Genomic DNA, 17102 nt, shown 5'->3' with positions numbered 1-17102 from the left:
GGTGGTGCCCTGCAGGGTCGTCCATCATGTCTCCAGTCACCACCTCTCATCCTCCAATGTGGCTCAGGGTCTTTCCAGTTTTCCTCCAGCACCACACGCACACACACACACACGCGCGCGCGCACACGCACACACACACCAGCAACCCGAAAAACACGGTGCTCACGTGGAATGAAAAGAAAAAAAATTCACGAGGAATCTACACAAAGATCAAAAGTTGCACTTGGCCTCTCTCTCTCTTTTCTGTATATAAAAAAAAGAAAAAGAAAAAAAAAAGCAGTATAACTGCGACCTGTTCCCCTCCCAACATCTAATCCGAGACACTGTTAACCCTCTGAAAATAATCATACAGAAAACAGTACATCACGTTTTGTTTTACTTCACTTGAACTGCAAAACGAGAGGGCAGGGACGGGTGGGGGAACAGAAAGAAGAATTTACCAAGTCTACACTGATTATGGCTCTCTGTGGATCCACACAGAGATCAGAGGGACAGCTGAACTGCATCTTTTTATCTTTTTTTTTTTTTTCTAGCTGTGTTCTTGACAGCTAAACAACCCCCACATCTCCCTCCCCCTCTAACCCCACCCTCCCCCCCCAACTCCCTCCATGCCTAATTTCTGTAAGTCCTCTTCACCCCAGCAGTCAGGGCACGGGAGGAAAATAAGTGCGAGGTGTTGCTTAATCGTTCTTCTTCTCCCCCTCTGGTTTGTTTGTGATGGCGGCGATGGCGGCACCATCTGCCACGGGAGCGGCGTCTGCTGTGCCGTTCTGAGTGTGGTCTGCTCCGCTGGTGCCGAACTCGTTGACCCTGTTAGGATCAACCCGGTAGATCCAGCGCTGGTAAAGGTAGATGAAGAACACCACATCTGCAGGAGAGGAAACGGACATTAGTCCAGTTAGAGGCGAGCCAACATAATCCTACAGTTATGGTTCCAGGCAGTTTGAGTGAGGAGAAGCTTTCCTGTGTCATTATGCAAAGCTGAATACATCAAATAACTGTGATGTCACACGAGCTCGGGATGAGGATGATCAGACTCAGTGGTAACCGTGCTAAATAGAAAACGTGGATCAAGCTCGTTTCCATCAACCGGTCTGCAACAGAGTCTTAAATGTGTCAAAATGTGGGCTGAAACAACTGTTGTCTGCAGTTTTACCCCCAAATGAAGAGATATGAATAAACTACAACTACAACAGATTTCAGAGGACATAACTCTACACAGATGTATTCAGTGCCATCTAAAAGAATGACAGACAGACAACACAGAAGTTAAAAATATGCACATTTGCACATCGAGTGAGTCGATACTTGGTGGGTTTGGCAGGTATATGACAATGTGCCACTAATACAGTGAACAGTTGGTCAAGCACAATGACAGGAAATGGCTGTGCACTTCCTATTGGAACTGTGTGAATACAGAAAAATAGCCCAACTTCCTCTAAACAAATATATTAATCCGGTTTGATGCTGAGCAACAGGTCAGATCAATCGAAACAATGGCCAGCAAAACGCTCCACTCTTCCCCTTAATGCTACACACTCAAACTGTTTCCTGTTAAACGCTGCCGAGGGATGCTAAACGCTACGTTTTTGGGCGAATATTTAAGGTCCCCTGATGAGCATGTAGGTAAGAGAAGACTCACCATCTCTGAGGCATCCTATCCTATACATCATGGGCATCTTTATGACGAAGGCAAACAGGTCATCAATAAACGTATTGAGGGCCTTGTAGGTGAGCATCCTCCATGGGAGGTGGGCTACAGATTTCATTTTGTAGTTGATGAACAGCTGTGGCGTCATCGTAATGAAACCTAAGAACCAAAGCAGAGGAAGAAAGCTGGTTATACAAACAATTCCATCACCACAGGCAGTAAAAGTGACCAGCAGGGAGCAGGACTGAGTGTGAACGTATGTCTAATAATACACAGCACATCAGCAGAGGCTAATGGGAATTGGGTATGTAACCATGATGCAAGGACAAAAACATTAGCAGCGTGTGCAAACACTCACACACAGGTTAATAAAGAGCAGTAATAACCACTCAGACAAATCTATGGGCTTTAAATAAAGAGGCACACAACAGTGTTAAAACCTAGAGAGCAAAACAAGGACTTTCAGGTATATTCTTTAGATAAAAAGGTTTCATTTGAACTCATTTTGTTTAACAGGGACAAGTTGAAGATGCACTGCGCCTTACTGCTTCATCTAGAACAATCAACCTGTTTGTGTGGAGCTTTTTACAGTAACAAGCTCATTTTCTGCTCGTCCCAAATATAACTGACCTCCACTCACAGCAGGGACACCAAATGTTTTCATGCTTTAGATTGATTACACGTCGCTAACAAAGGAAACAGCAAAGAGTGGACTGAGCGTGCACATCTCGCACAAAGATTCTTTCTAATTTTCTATTTCCCTGCTTTTGATTGTAATTCACTTTGGTGAAGGTGCTGTTCGCAAATAAGACGTAGAAATGTTTCAGACAAACTTACCAAAGGTCAGCAAGAAGCCATAAAGCATGCTGAGTACCCATGAGTACCAGCCTTTGTGCTCTACATACAATAAACTGTAGACCGCATAGCAGCCAAACAGAGGGTAGAGCAGCCATGACAGGTACCTGAAGGCCATCTGTTAACAGGACGAGAGAGAGAGAAGATCATTTAAATGCACATCTGAAAGCAAACGGCCTCCCAATGTGAGCGTTTGAAGGGCTGCTGAGTACCGACTGAACTCACGTCATCATAGATTTTGGTTGAAGACTGCACATATGTCGACTTGTCTGTGAATACCAGTCTTGGCAACACCCCCGCGATTTTGTTCTCTCTGTCCAACTAAAGGAAAGAAAAGAAAATGTGGTTACTGGGATACAGTCAAAGCAGCATGGCAGGATGCAGGAGTCAGAGAAACACGATGTTTGTTCACCGTTCAGCATATTCAACGTATGTATAAATAACCTAAAGTCCTAAAAGAAGATGAAAATTATCCAATCAAACTATGAAGTTAATCTAATTGGTAAAAAAAAATCATTGAGGATCCAGTATTACGTAATGGTGACCAAAGCATGGAAACACACATTCTCAGGGAGAGATCTTTGTTTCACGATGACAATCATCCAGAATTTTCCTCTTTTTCACACATCGGCTTAACTGCTAATCCAAGAAGCCCCTTACTGAGGCAAAACTGGTCAATTTGATCATATAATCTAGAATCTGATCAGGTGCTCTACTTTTAGTGATTTATCCTCAAATATCAGCAATCTGTCTGATATCTAACAATCTAATTTAATCTAATCTGTTCAAACAATGCTGTGCTTGAGAACTGTTTTTTTCCGACTTACTTTGACATCCATGACCTTGGTGATTTTCCACAGGTCAATGAGAAGACCGATGAAGACGCTGACCTGCACCACAAAGTTGGTTTCGTTGTCCAGAATGTACAGCAGCACAACGAGAGACTGAAACACCCCAAATATGATGGAGCGCACAGACAGACCTTCGAGTGACTGTCGGCTGTTCCAAAACTGGATATCTGAGGAGAAGACGAGACGGAGGTGAGCTGAGGCAGAGGCACTGTGCCAACTTTTACTCTGCGGTTTTTAAAACAAGAATTTACCATTCTTGAAGGCAAGAAACTCAAAGATACTGTGCACAATGGAGACGACAATGGTGAGTCCCAGCAGGTACGGGTTGGTTTCCAACAGGGCGACCTTGGAGTAGAACGGCATCATTATTAATGAGATCATTGTCCGAGTATTCTATGGATAAATTAGATGCAACTACGCCATATTTCATGCTTAAGAAAGTTGTGGACCTTCAGACAAAGACAAGCAGACAATGTCTGTTTTAAAGATAAAAAGTATTTTTGAATGAAGCTGGATGTAAAACCCATAAAAGACCTAAATCATCTTTATGAATTACGTTCCAAATGTAGCTTTATGAATGTAAATAAAGGGGAAAAATTATTGTTCCGGCTCAATCTAAAGAACACACAAGTTATTTGCATCATTGTAGTTGATCCCCACCCCCCCCACTCACCTTGACAGAGTCTTGGTCCTCATCCGACTGTTCGTAGGTGTCTTCTGGAAGGAAATTCCACGGTGAGCGAGCGTTCTGGGCAGCATACAGCTGCCAGCGCCACAAGGACAGCGGGCAGTAGCTGAGGCGGAGCGGGAGCTTTGTCAGGGTATCGTTGATGGGAAAGTAGTCCTTCTGAAGGTTCCAGTAGTCATTGAAGTACACGATGGGGTAGTAGTCGCCGCTGACCGCGTCAAACTTTACATCTAAGATCAGTCAGCGGAGAGGAGCAGAAATGTCGGGCGTGGTCAGTGTGCTGGTTATGAGGAGCATTAAAATTCAGTGACACTCGAGATATTTAAAAGAACATTTACAGAAACCTACATTGGTCTAGTGGGGGCGGAACGGAGCCTTTCACCCAGGCTGTGTGATCGTCTACCATGTTGATGGTGAGGTTGGGGTGCCAGTGTGAGATAATCTCCACTGGACCGTGACTCTCTGCCCGCTGTGAGGAAACACAGCTGATTGAACGTGTCAGCGCAAACAGCACCCAAACGTCACCCAAACAGCAGCCAAACAGCACCCAAACAGCACCCAAACAGCACCCAAACAGCACCCAAACAGCACCCAAACAGCACCCAAACAGCAGCCAAACAGCACCCAAACAGCACCCAAACAGCACCCAAACAGCACCCAAACAGCACCCAAACAGCACCCAAACAGCAGCCAAACAGCAGCCAAACAGCAGCCAAACAGCAGCCAAACAGCAGCCAAACATCACGTCACTCAGCAAAACATTTAAAGGACACAACTGCCGCCGATACACAGAAACAGATCGCTTGGATTAATTGTCACTGGGTGTGTTTGATTTTTAAATACAGAAACATTTTCCTTCTGATGCCACTTGGACGCCAGCGGAAATGATCCAAAACAAGCGGGTCAGATTGCCCCAGTAAGAATTAAAGCCTCCCAGTTCTCCACATTCTGTGTTCTGCTTAAAAAAAAAATAAATAAATGGATAAATAATGATAAGACTGTTAACCTTTATCATCTCAGGATCAGCTTCTGTCTCTCCTGTAAGCAGATTCTTGGTTTTCAGAAACTTCCTTCTCTTGAATTTATTCAGCACTGACGAGTGAAAGAAGTGAAGATTAATAGCTTGAAGGGATCGGATGTTTTATTGTTAGAACTTTAGTGTGTTTACAGGTTCTTACTTCTTGTTGAATGAACTGTTGCCAGTCTGCGATACTGCCCCTTGCGTTTTGGGTCTGGGTGGAACCCACTTTTAGTGAAGTAGACATGCATGTAAAGGGAGCCATTCTTCTGCACCATCTGCAACCAAACAGAAGGAGGTTTCAGAAACAATTCATCCACTTCACTGTTAACTGGTGATGCCCTTCACTATCATCCACCTCCTGCTCTCTAAACTCGAGTCACTTTCCTTCTCACCAACCTACAACTGTCTGTCACACCCTCCCTTTCTATTGCACCGCCCCTCAATCCCCAGTCAGCCCCACCTCTGGGATGTCCAACTCCTTATAATGCTCGTAGCAGCCATCTCCAGTCTCCCCCGTGGCCCAGTCTCCATAGACCAGGTCCCTCTGGAACCAGAAAAGGGCATCTGTGCTGTTGAAGTCAGAGAACACCTCCTCCTGTGACACGTACACATGCAGGTCCTGCAGGCATGGTGAGAAAGTAAAGGTGTTTATCACATTATAGTGTCAGGAGAGATCCAACAGTCAGTCAGAGCGAGAGAACGCTGCTTCATCAACCGATTACTTAAGAGGGATCAGAGTACGAGCGGCGTTTAGGAATGTAGAGCCTGAATAATCAGGTGCAAAGGGAGTTTTATGGGGAGCACAGGTGCAATACCATGAGGGTGTCTTTGGGGAACAGATTCCTGCTGGGTACTCTGGGGGCACCGGCTGGCGTGCTGGGGTCAGGAGTGGACGGCCCTCGGCGGAACCAACTACTGATGGCCCAGATTATGAAGATTCTGGAGGAACAAGTGCAATCAGACAAAGATTTAGCATCAAATTAAAGAGAGGCAAAAAATAAAAAATAAAAATATGAAAGAGAAGATCAAAAAAGGAGATGAATGAGGTTAGAATAAAAAAAAAAACATCCTCAGAGAAAGGATTTCATTTTTACCCGACGCTAACACATGGATCAGGAGGAGGCTTATCAGATTTAAATGTATCCTGTTAAACTGCTTTACATGCAGACTTTAAAAGAGAGATACCACCCTTAACTGACCAGGGGAGACGAGTTATAAGAGAAAAAACTAAAAATAAACCAACTTTTCATTTATGTTTTCCTTTAACCCTTCTTCCAAAGTCCATTTTAGGGCTTGTGGTATTCTTTGATACATATTTACAGCTTTGGTTATCGATTAGACCGCTGGGATAGGCTCCAGCCCCCCCCGCGACCCGACCGACAGCTTAAGCGGGTATAGAAAATGGATGGATGGTTATCGATTAGTTTAAGTTACCAGAAATCAAGCAATTCTGCCAGAACATTTCAAATAAATAACTCTTTGTTGCTAACTTAAAGCCTGCCTCTTGGTGTCGAGTGAAACACGCATCGTGTTCACAAAACTTCACAGATTCTTCAGATAAGATCTTGGTTTCACTCAGAGTTCAAAATGATCTGACGTACAACACGAGTTGGATGCCGCCTGTATGAATAGCACAGTAATTTACTCTTGAACAGCTACCGTATAGATCAGGAAAGATCCTACCTTTGAGGTCAGGTGTCGTTAATGTTGACGCTTTCTGAAGAATCTGCACCCAAATCTATTTCTATTTCATTGTGGAACACATCTGATCTGAGACCTGACAAACCAGCAGCTGCACTTCAGGAATATACAATTAGCAGAGTAAATCTTTATTTTCTTGTAAACGGACTGAAAACTGGCAGATTATTTACATGAGAACGCCTCAGATGAACTGCACATCTGTCCTAACACAGGAATATGTCACAAAGAGTACTGGTATGTAGTCAGGAGACGCAGCTAGTAAAACCTGCAATGTTCATTATTAAATCGCATTAAGAAAAGACTGTGACGCAAAACATAAACAGTAAGGCAGAGAGGGGATTTTTTAACTCATCAGCACAGTTAGAAAACAGCTCTGACAGAAAAACTGAGTGCAGAGGGAACAGCGCTGAACATGAAGTCGACTATAATGAGAGATCTGACCCGTGTCAACTTATCAAGCGCTGCAATAAAGTTCCCGAGCTGCTTTTTGTCTCGCTCAGTTAAGCTACAGCGTGCGCCGAAAAACACGATAAAACAGAAGACAGAGGCACAGACTGCAAACACTGTACAAAGATCTGGAAGAGAGCTAACGACAAGCCAAGCGAGCTATGGCAGGAGCTCAGCACAATATCATCCATCTGTTCGACACCACCATGATATAATGCAATCTGTTAATTATGACACCATGGCACTGGAGTAAGCTTTTATCTGCCAGATTAAAAACAAGTCAACTCACCTAAAGAGGACTCCTTTAATGACCTGCCAGGCGTTCGGTGCTTGTTGCTGCTGCTGCTGAGGATCCTGTGCATTTTCGGCTGTCTGCGCAGCCAGGCTGTCCGTTGTCGCAGCAGTCCCATTGCTGCTCACCTACAACCAAGAAGAAGCAACCAAAAAACATTAGGCACAATGATGATGCAGCAGTGCTGTCACGTCGTGACGAACAGCTTCATTGGCAGCAAAAAAGGAGCCACTCATCTATTCCAAGTGCACTGTACTTTGCTAAAAGCTCAAAGTGGCGATACGATTTAATCAAAACGATTTATACTCAATTTAACCTTAAAACTATGTATGCCGCGTTTTTTTTTAAAGATTAATAAAAGGTGCACTTTCAATGTGACAAAACGAGCCAAACTTTATTGTGTGACCTCAAATAATGAACTTGCCAAAAATCAGGGTTTTCTAATAGCAGACGTCTTGATACGTACTCAATGATGGGGAAGAGTTTGGTTTCCAGAAAAGAAACGGAAAGTAACTCGCACTAAAATGACATGAAGCAGATCTAACAACCAATAATCAGAAGTAACAACGACAAGGAAAACGTATCAATTATTGCTCTGCTGAGTGCTCTAAACAGGACGGTTTGATGTTTCTAAGCTCAGTTGTAAAGTGAATAAATCTGGTATATTTTAATATATTGGAAACATTTTACATCTTACAAACAAAGGAAAATCATTTAAAAAATAATGTTTTTGCTGCTCTACACTTGTCACAGATTACAGGATAACTAAAGACAACAAGGGCAAAAAAAAAAAAAAAAACTCCACCTAAGGCACGGAAACCAATCAAAACTGACGGGCCACTATTCAACTATTATGACCCACTGACCCAATTAAGCTGTGATGGCTTCAGTTTAGTTTTAATAACTAAACTGCGATGTTCACATTCACGTGGCAGTCACTGCACGTATCAAAGATCCTCTGTGATCAGTGAAATCTATCATTCATTTTTCCTTCAGTGCGCTTTCTCTTCACGCTTCGGCACGTCCGTGTAACCCCTCCAACCCTCTGGCAAGGCCACATTCTATTCAAATGACACAATAGACAAACACAAGCCAAGTCATGAGACTCGGTCACTATCTAAACATCTAATCTCCCCCTGTTGTCATCAACACAAGGGAGACCAAAGATGTTTTCTGTTAAAACAGATTATTGTTTATAAAGGTGCCAAATGGGCCTTAAACTGGTTTAAAAATGTTTGTGGTCAGACGCTAGCCTCGTAACATTATAAACAGAACAGTTCAAGGCCGTGAAGTGGCTCAAAAATAGGGCTTTTCATCCTCCCGGCCACATCCTGCTGTGTTCAAATAGAGGCAAATCCATTATCAGAAACACGGAGCTGCACCTCCTGGAGGAATCGCAGAAATAATCGTACAATCACAAACATGCTCAAGAGCAGAAACAAGTTATCTCCCCTGGCTTAAGATAATATTTCACAAAGCACACTCGGAGTAAGGGTCAATAATTAACCATATATTCAGGGTTCAGAGTATATGCTACACACCAAATTGTCGTTTGGCATAAACATAGGAAAAAGTTCGAGTGTATGAACTTTTCAGAGAGAAGAAGAGATTTCCTGGTGAAAGTTTAACTGCTTATCAAGAGTATCCTCTGAATCTTTAAAGACGTTAGCTGAAACATAAAAAAATACTCAAGCTGAGACTGTATTTTACCTGGAGAGTCTTTGACACCTTTGGAAATGCCTTTAAAAGTGTGGCGAAGATTGTTAAATGACATTCTGACTCCAGTGGGATAATACACACAAAACATTAACTAAGGCTGAGGGCATTTTAGATTTAAATATAAAACCATAAACACTAAATAAGCTACCCAAACTCAAGAGGAGTCTTAAAACAGTTTTTTTTAGATTCAGGTTTGCTACAACTTTACTGTCTGGCTTGTTTTATCAGTTTGTGTGACTTTGAATAGTTGTGTCCTTGAGACCAGTGGTTCCTCGAGAAAATGATGATTCACAGTGACCTCTGGTAACAATTGTTAATCTTTAGTCACTCCTTGAAATGAAACTCCTAGTTATGAAATTATGCCCCTTACTTACCTAAAGCTACAAACAGATTATGAGACTATAGACCCCCTCCCATCCTATAAAAGTTACCCAGATTACGTGTCCAGTTTAGTGGTAATTTTGGATCTCTTCATGGTTGTTTAATGTATCTTATTATTATTATTATTATTTATATCCCATTGTTGTCGTTTCCATTTATTCTCACATTCAAGACAACTGGTGTCTCATTTGAATAACAGTCCCTGTCACTGTTGCCATTTTATCCTTTTGTTGTCATTCTTCATCTCTCCAGCTTAGGCATCCTCACCTACGCATGTATTTTTTTCTGTACTTGTTTCTTGGACATTCATTTCAGGGAAAAGACTAGGGGTTGCTGGCCTGTTTGGGGTCTGTTCGGAAATCTATCCATGCGTTAAGCAGCTGCTGACATAATATTTCTATTTTCCAATGGAAGGAAATTTTGATGATGGCTACACTTAGTTCTTCCAGCTACTCCCTTTTAATAAGCTGTGCTGCTCCCAGATAAACATTCGACTTTTGGGTTTAGAGGCTGTACATGTAGCCAAGAGTTCTAAGTTAATATCAGGTGAAAAGGTTTAGCAAAACGTGAGAAATTAGTGGTAACTGTTAGAGACTGGCCCCGTTTATTCAAGCCAAGCTGCGCTGTTCAGGTTTGGGCCTTGTGATAGCTAACTGTCACGCTGCGGTAGTCATCTGGCTCACACTTTAAGTCAACTAATTATATTGTTCGTATCATTTTTAATGTTTGTCTTCGGATAGAATTTCACCGTCAACACTTTCCTCAGTCCTTGCCTCCACTCGTTAACAGCGAAGATTTTCTCAACACATCGTAAACTGCAGGAGGGGGTCGTTTTAAAACCAACCGGCACTGACAACGTCACTGAGGCTCGTGGAACGATCGCTAAAACGTTTAAATGTTAACCATCTGCCGCTGTTCGCTCAAACTATCAAATCTGGAAATTCTCTGGAGGTGACAAATGAAAACCGCTGAAGGACTGTCATTCATTTTACCTCGCCGTTGCTCACGGTGTCTTTAGTTGATTCGCTCCCCTGCGTCGCCATCTTTCCTCGTCTCTGTCGCGCACGCACTACAGTGATGGCTGGGAAACTGCACTCAGTCTCGCGAGAGGTCAGTTCTAACGTCATTGGAGTACATGGTGACGTACGATCTCGAAAGAACATGTGAGGCTCATAATTATTGCAAGCTGATGGTTTGAGTTTTTTGGACAACTGGCTGATGAAACTGCATGAAACAATGTGTTTATCATCGTATCTGGTCGCGTGCCCAAAACAGATGGAAAAAAAAATAAACAATGAACCACAGTTGATTAAATGCTTTGGGACTTTATTTTCGTACCCAATCATGTTACCAACCTGTATAAATTGATACTATATGTTGTCTACTTTTAGAGGATACTGAGTGATGAATAATTGCGTTGTTTTATATACCTTTTACCCAAAATTCGATTGTACTCTGAATATTTCATTCTGCAATGTGACAACACTGAAACCAGTAAACACAGCACATCAAAACTTAGTGTGTGAATAATAATAAAAAACCTATACTTAAGCTCAAATCATACAAATTTTGTAGGCTCACTGTTCAAATTTCTGATAATTCCAGCTGTAGTTGTATGTAAACAAACATCTTCTATGATCACTGACAAAGCAACTTGTTCATGTTGGTCTTCTTCAAGACAATAACCCCCCCCCCCCAATCTAAATATTTGCAACAATTTCATTAATGTTCAAGTCTGATCAGTCCGTGATTATAAACTAGAGAATATATACAAATAAGAGTAGGTTTGTAGGTAAAACACATCAAGTTAACAATGGGTGCAATAAATCAAACAAATTTAATCAGTCAGATCATCTGTGTTCAAATAGTTTTTATTATTACGCATTTACCCTTTGGCACATAGTGACACGAGCACCTCAGAGATCATTAGAGGTTTTTAAAAACATTTCCTTCAGAACACAACACGAATACATTGACATTTCCTCTGTGCCCTTTAGAGTACCAAAAAAAAACATTCTTGATCTCTTACAAAAACATAAATAAGGCATTTAATTAGTTTGACATGCACCTTTTCCAAAGCTGAATTATGTGGTTATGATGACGGAGCCAGTAAAATCACTAGAGTGAGCAGTAAAAAGACGCTAAATCAGAGTCCCACAAGCCTAGTGGATCCGTCATCAGATGAACAATATCCATCAGATGGTACGCTGTAACTCAGAAATATTTTAGAATTGTGCAACAGACGGACAAACGCAACCTGGTCGATATTTGTTAGTGTTTCACATCTCCACAAGACGACCTGCTACTAAAGCAGGGACATGTTTAATAAAGACTTCTCAATAACTGAATGAAATTCAATGAGTCAACAGATTAGCATCCAATTCAGATACGCTGAAGAATGTACAGAAGCAACATATATTCAGTGGAATATACAAAGAAAAGAAATGATCGATTTTACTCTTTGACATTAACATCATTATACAAGTGAGTGTCAGTTTAAGATATGTACGCAACATATATTTGATCAGATTTAAAGAAAAATTGGCCTCATTGTTCAAACTGTACATTTGAATAATTTCAGTACAAACAACACGTGTTAAGACGAGAGCATTTTCAGACGAGAGGAATCCAGTTCTAGAAAAAGGGGATTACGTGTTATCTTTACAGAGAAAGCTGAAAATTCAACCATCTTCTTTCTACACACAGTCAAATGAAATTTAAGGAGTTCACTTGTTTAGAAAGGAAGTATTTACCCATGTAAACTTATTCTAGGTACTATATGTCTATAACTAAGCTGTACCTGTATAGAACAGTAGACAGCTTTGATTTAAAGAGAGATTAAGTAACAGAGACTCATAATACGGCTGCTAACTGAGCTTTAACAAAAGGTCTGTGGACTGCTGTTGGTGTGATCTATTGCCTTTCAGCCAGTCATTGCTGGAAATTAAGCCACTGGGCTCTTTATGTAACTTCATAGGAGAAATGTAGCTGATAAGAAGAGGCCACAATGCCAAGTTTTATTTCAGTGTCAACGTCTGTGAAGATGAATTTTTCCTTCAACAGACAGCGGTACAAAGCCATAGATCACCGTCTTAGTCCACGAAAAAAAACCAAGACTACAGTCAACTACAAACACATGGATACAAACGACTGTCGACAAGCAGCGAGGAAATTTACTTTACCAAATGTATATGGAGTGAAAATTCAACTAAAGGCCATCATTTGTGAAGATTTGTTAGACTGAACTCCCCTTTTGTGATTATCCTGTGTTACAGTCACAGCCTGAAATGGGCCTCTGTCAGTGTCAGAGAACGTGAAGTTAAAGCGCCCTCTAAAGAAGCACAAAGTAAAATCTTTTGTTACAACAAAATGACCCTCCATCTTCTCCGCCTGCTGAGTGGATAGCAATTTGAGGTTGCTGCTTGAATTTTGAGCCAAACGCACAAACATCCATAAAAAGTTCTAAATCTCATCTAAACCATAATCCTCCTCAGGGAAGTCCCCCACAGTCACACTCAGCGGCTTCAGAAACGCACCGTATTTGTTCTCACATTCAAAGTATTGCTTCCCATTGACACTGTGGAGAAAGAAAGGAAAAACATTCAGTCAAAATCAAGAACAGAATCGCTGATGCATTAAAAAGAAACTGCAAAGACATGAACAAAAAGCAGGACGCTCTTACGTTCCGTTGTGTTTTCCCAGAGGCTCGTCGTACTTCACACCAACCCAATAACCTGGCTTGAAATCTGCTGTGCCTGCAAAAAAAAAAAAAAAAAAAAAAAAAAAAAAAAAAAAAAAAAAACACTTTTTAAATGAGAAAATGTTGTTTATTCATATTTATTTACTCATCCTTCACCTCAGTGCTGTGTTTTATCTGCAAATTCAGACATTATTATGGCATTCATTTAGCTAATGATGTGCCATCTTATAACTTCAAGCTCTGAACAAGCTACCCGACATAAGTAGTGTTTACAAGAATGTAAGCAAGGCGGCATTCCAAATAAATGTTGATTACACAGACCATAAAAATCTGATTATTTATATTTCATTGTGAGTGGAAATTTAAAAAGGTACAAATTTATGTTCATGTGGACGAGGTGCGTCTAAAGCCCTTTTCAGATATAAGATATGTGACATTAATGGCTTCAATCTGTTGAAGCAACAGTTATGCTGTTATGCTTGAGTCAGACACGTGGATGGAAGCATTAAGTCATGGAGTCGTACTTCCTAAAAAACATCCTTATGTTGCTGGGTCCAATCTAGTCAAACTGCCGTCAAAGAAATGTAACAGAAAAGCAAACATGGAGCGATTGACACCAGATTAATTGAATCGTCTGAAAAGAGCTATACGGCACGATAACAGTCTGCAAAGAAACCGACAAAATTAAAAACAGCTCAACTATGTCAACAATCCAGCAGTTGTTTTGGTGTCTTCCAACTAGAGCAGTAAAATGGGTTTACGACTCCTTCCCCACTGCCTGCACAGTTAGAGTATCAAGCTACAACAATCTGTTCCTTTGGGGAGAAATGCCTCAGCTGCATGGGATTTAAACTAATGCTCCAAAGAAAGTAAACCAGCAGAGCTTCATCATCACTCACCAACATACATGACGGTGCCAAGTTTCGTGGGCTGCCCAGAAACCTCCACTTTGCAGCGGTTCCCGACAGAAATGGCTGCAGCAGCAGCCTTCTGCTCTTCTTCCCGGGCAGCGAGGTCAGCTTTCTTCTTGGCCATTTCTTCCTCATTGAAGCGACCGACACGCTGTCCTTTCATGAATGACCTTGCTGATACTGGATGGAAAAAATAAATAAATAAATAAATAAATAAAATGGATCAATTCAACATTTGAAACATTTGCCAATGATTAGAAAAACAAGAGTAACGTTGTATGACTGACATCATATGCAGCATGTACCGAGTGCAACTAACAGGTTTTGATTGTTTTCATCCAGCTTCTGTCTGCTTCAACTGTCAATCGTTTATTTTCAGGTCATTACAGTTATCATCATAAATAATCCCTTCAGCAAAAAACCTCAATATTCACTTTGTTTATGGCAAAACCTGATTTTGGTCATAAAATCTAAGAGCAATGTTTCTTATTTGTAATCATAAACACAGAAATGTATTTATTCTGAAGCCGTTTTCTCAGGTGATCACCAGAGATGGAAACCAAATTCAAATCTTTTTTAGCAGCTACTTCACAGCAGGAGAGAGTCTTTGATGATCTTTGTTGTGTTTTAACACCGAATGTATCTCAGCACAAATTAAATAGCGAGAAGAAGGTCAAAAGCAGTGTACAGGTCAGCAGAAAGGAGAACAAGCAGCAACTCTCAATGGCGTCCACACCCACTCAGTAGCTCCAGAACATTCGCTGCTACGCTCGTATGGAATTTAAATCAGGGCTGTGTGGAGTGATTGCGCGTTGGAGACATTGAGGAGGACATCTTAGGAACATTTCAGGACTCCCGTGCATGTGTGAAAACGGCTTTAGATCATTACAAACCGAAGGAAACTTGTACCTGTCCTTTTATCGTAAGCCTCATCCGAGAGCTCAAACTTCTCCACTTTGGAAACATCAAAGAGTTCACCCATCTGACCTCCACTTCGATCAATAACCTGCACAGGAAATTTAATTCAAAATGACAAAGAAACATCAGTCCTGGTGCAACAGCCTAAAACTGTTATTAGAGTTAGAGAAGTACTTGTTATCATGACAATGCACACTTTACCCAACATTACACTATTTCTGTGTGATTATTACATTGTTAAGTCTTAATATATACACACACTATAAAATATACAAGATAAAGTATGTTAACTAAATAAAAAGGTCCACAGGTAATCAAAGACACAGCAACTACTATAAGTATCGATAAATAACTTTAAATATATATTTTGTAATATAAATAATTAGAAACTAATATCAATGCCAGTTATTGCCAATTTGGCAAATAATCCATCATTTAATGGGACACCTGATCGTTTTAATCACAAACCAATGTATTACAAGCACTTACAAACTAATCATGTACATACATGTATTCGGCAGTCATCATCCACAGGATAGGAACCAAGTAAAGCTTCGTTGTCATCCATTTTTTGTAAGAACGTGTCAGAGACACTGAAAATCTCCAGGTCCATGGAGGAGCTGGGTACACCCACAATAAGCTCCAGTTTTCCCTGTTTGGAACACAATAAAATAAACACATATAACACAACACTTAGCAGGCGGCGATTGTGAATATTCTCAACATGTGGTGCATGTTAGAAAACCAGACCACAGACCCAATGTGCCATTTCTTTTTTAAAGTCTCACCTTTAGTTCTGCTACAGCAATCCCTCTATTGAAACTGCGCAGCACCTCAAAGGAGGAGAGGGTGCTGGTTATCCGCACTTGCACAGTGGGGTTGGTAACTACTGTAAATCCGCTGTCCATCGTCAGCTCAGTTTGGACTCAGTTATTGGTCAAGAACTAGAAAAGCAAAGACACAATGTGACATATTTACGTATTAAACTGAGGCTGATATGCGTCCTTGCTCCTAACACATCAGATTCCAGCAGAGAAGCATGGAAAACATGCTGGCAGAGTGTCTTCAGGACCAGGACTAGGAATCACTGCGCTATGTCACCGTTGCAAACAAATGGTATATCCGAAATTAATACGGAAAAATCCTCAACAGTTGACTCGTTATTTTATTGCACAATAATTCAGATAAAGGACTGCTATGATCCACGGAGGATAAGTCTACTTCTGAACAGCAGTTCAATTTCCCCCTTTAACCGTTACTACTTAACGGTAACCTCAGGGTGTTCGTTTCAACAGACCTTTCAGTCTTAAAATATCACTTTTAACCACACATAATGACTTTTGTCATAGCGTTTTTTCGACACATCGACTGTGAGCGCTAAAGCTTAACTTCACATGATTTAATTTGAGCTAGCTCGTCTAGGCTAGCTAGGTACTTAGGTGACTACTCGCAGAAATCACGTTGGAACCACTGACAGACCGTGGATAAAAGCCAATGGGACCGTCGTTACTTACAAAAATGGTATTTCCTTCGATGGTATTAAGAAATCTTGGAGAACTCTGTCAACTCGTTAGTGTGTCTACGTTTAACCTAAAGAACCCATGACTAGTCTATTGCCGCAACACTGTAAACGGTGCATAAAGCCTCGCTTTGTGATTGTCAGTAATCTGAAACATCAGTTCCTGCTACGCCCTGTTCTGGAAGGTTCTACCCGCTTTAGCTATAACCCACCAATCACATCCGAGGTTGCATTAGTTTAACCAATAGAATTACGATGTGAAAACAAGGCAGAGCGGAAATAGTGACTCAGTGTTTGCTTGACATGGCCTTCAACCAATCATCGGACAGGAGTGAAAGAGACCCATAAAAAAGCCGCACAGTGGCGCTAAAGTCCAATCTAAACCACAACACAATAAGTCGTTTTTCACCACTATGGTATTGTCTTAAATGTGTGAAATGACAGTGCT

The 17102-nt window shown here is 41.2% G+C and overlaps 2 protein-coding genes across 2 annotated transcripts; both read right to left on the bottom strand.

Moving 5' to 3' along the window:
- Positions 1-588: 588 nt before the first annotated feature.
- Positions 589-10680, bottom strand: clptm1 (CLPTM1 regulator of GABA type A receptor forward trafficking). The gene is made up of 14 exons (XM_072392416.1): positions 10599-10680; positions 7504-7634; positions 5882-6005; positions 5527-5685; positions 5224-5341; positions 5052-5137; positions 4394-4514; positions 4031-4275; positions 3609-3702; positions 3334-3524; positions 2732-2827; positions 2489-2624; positions 1643-1810; positions 589-868 (listed from the first exon to the last, which is right to left on the bottom strand). The coding sequence occupies exons 1-14, from the start codon at positions 10647-10649 to the stop codon at positions 681-683; spliced, it is 1908 nt and encodes a 635-aa protein (XP_072248517.1). The 5' UTR covers positions 10650-10680; the 3' UTR covers positions 589-680.
- Positions 10681-11459: 779 nt separating this feature from the next.
- Positions 11460-16820, bottom strand: tbcb (tubulin folding cofactor B). The gene is made up of 7 exons (XM_072392415.1): positions 16650-16820; positions 15924-16079; positions 15644-15787; positions 15127-15223; positions 14206-14397; positions 13289-13361; positions 11460-13183 (listed from the first exon to the last, which is right to left on the bottom strand). Exons 2-7 carry the CDS (start codon positions 16041-16043, stop codon positions 13069-13071), a joined length of 741 nt encoding a protein of 246 aa, XP_072248516.1. The 5' UTR covers positions 16044-16079; positions 16650-16820; the 3' UTR covers positions 11460-13068.
- Between the last annotated feature and the right edge of the window lie 282 nt (positions 16821-17102).

Source organism: Leuresthes tenuis, unplaced genomic scaffold (assembly GCF_036924035.1).
Source record: "Leuresthes tenuis unplaced genomic scaffold, fLeuTen1.0.hap1 SCAF_9, whole genome shotgun sequence".
NCBI lineage: Eukaryota > Metazoa > Chordata > Actinopteri > Atheriniformes > Atherinopsidae > Leuresthes > Leuresthes tenuis.
Note: the sequence above shows the minus strand (reverse complement) of the source record. Positions and strands in the feature narration are given on the sequence as shown.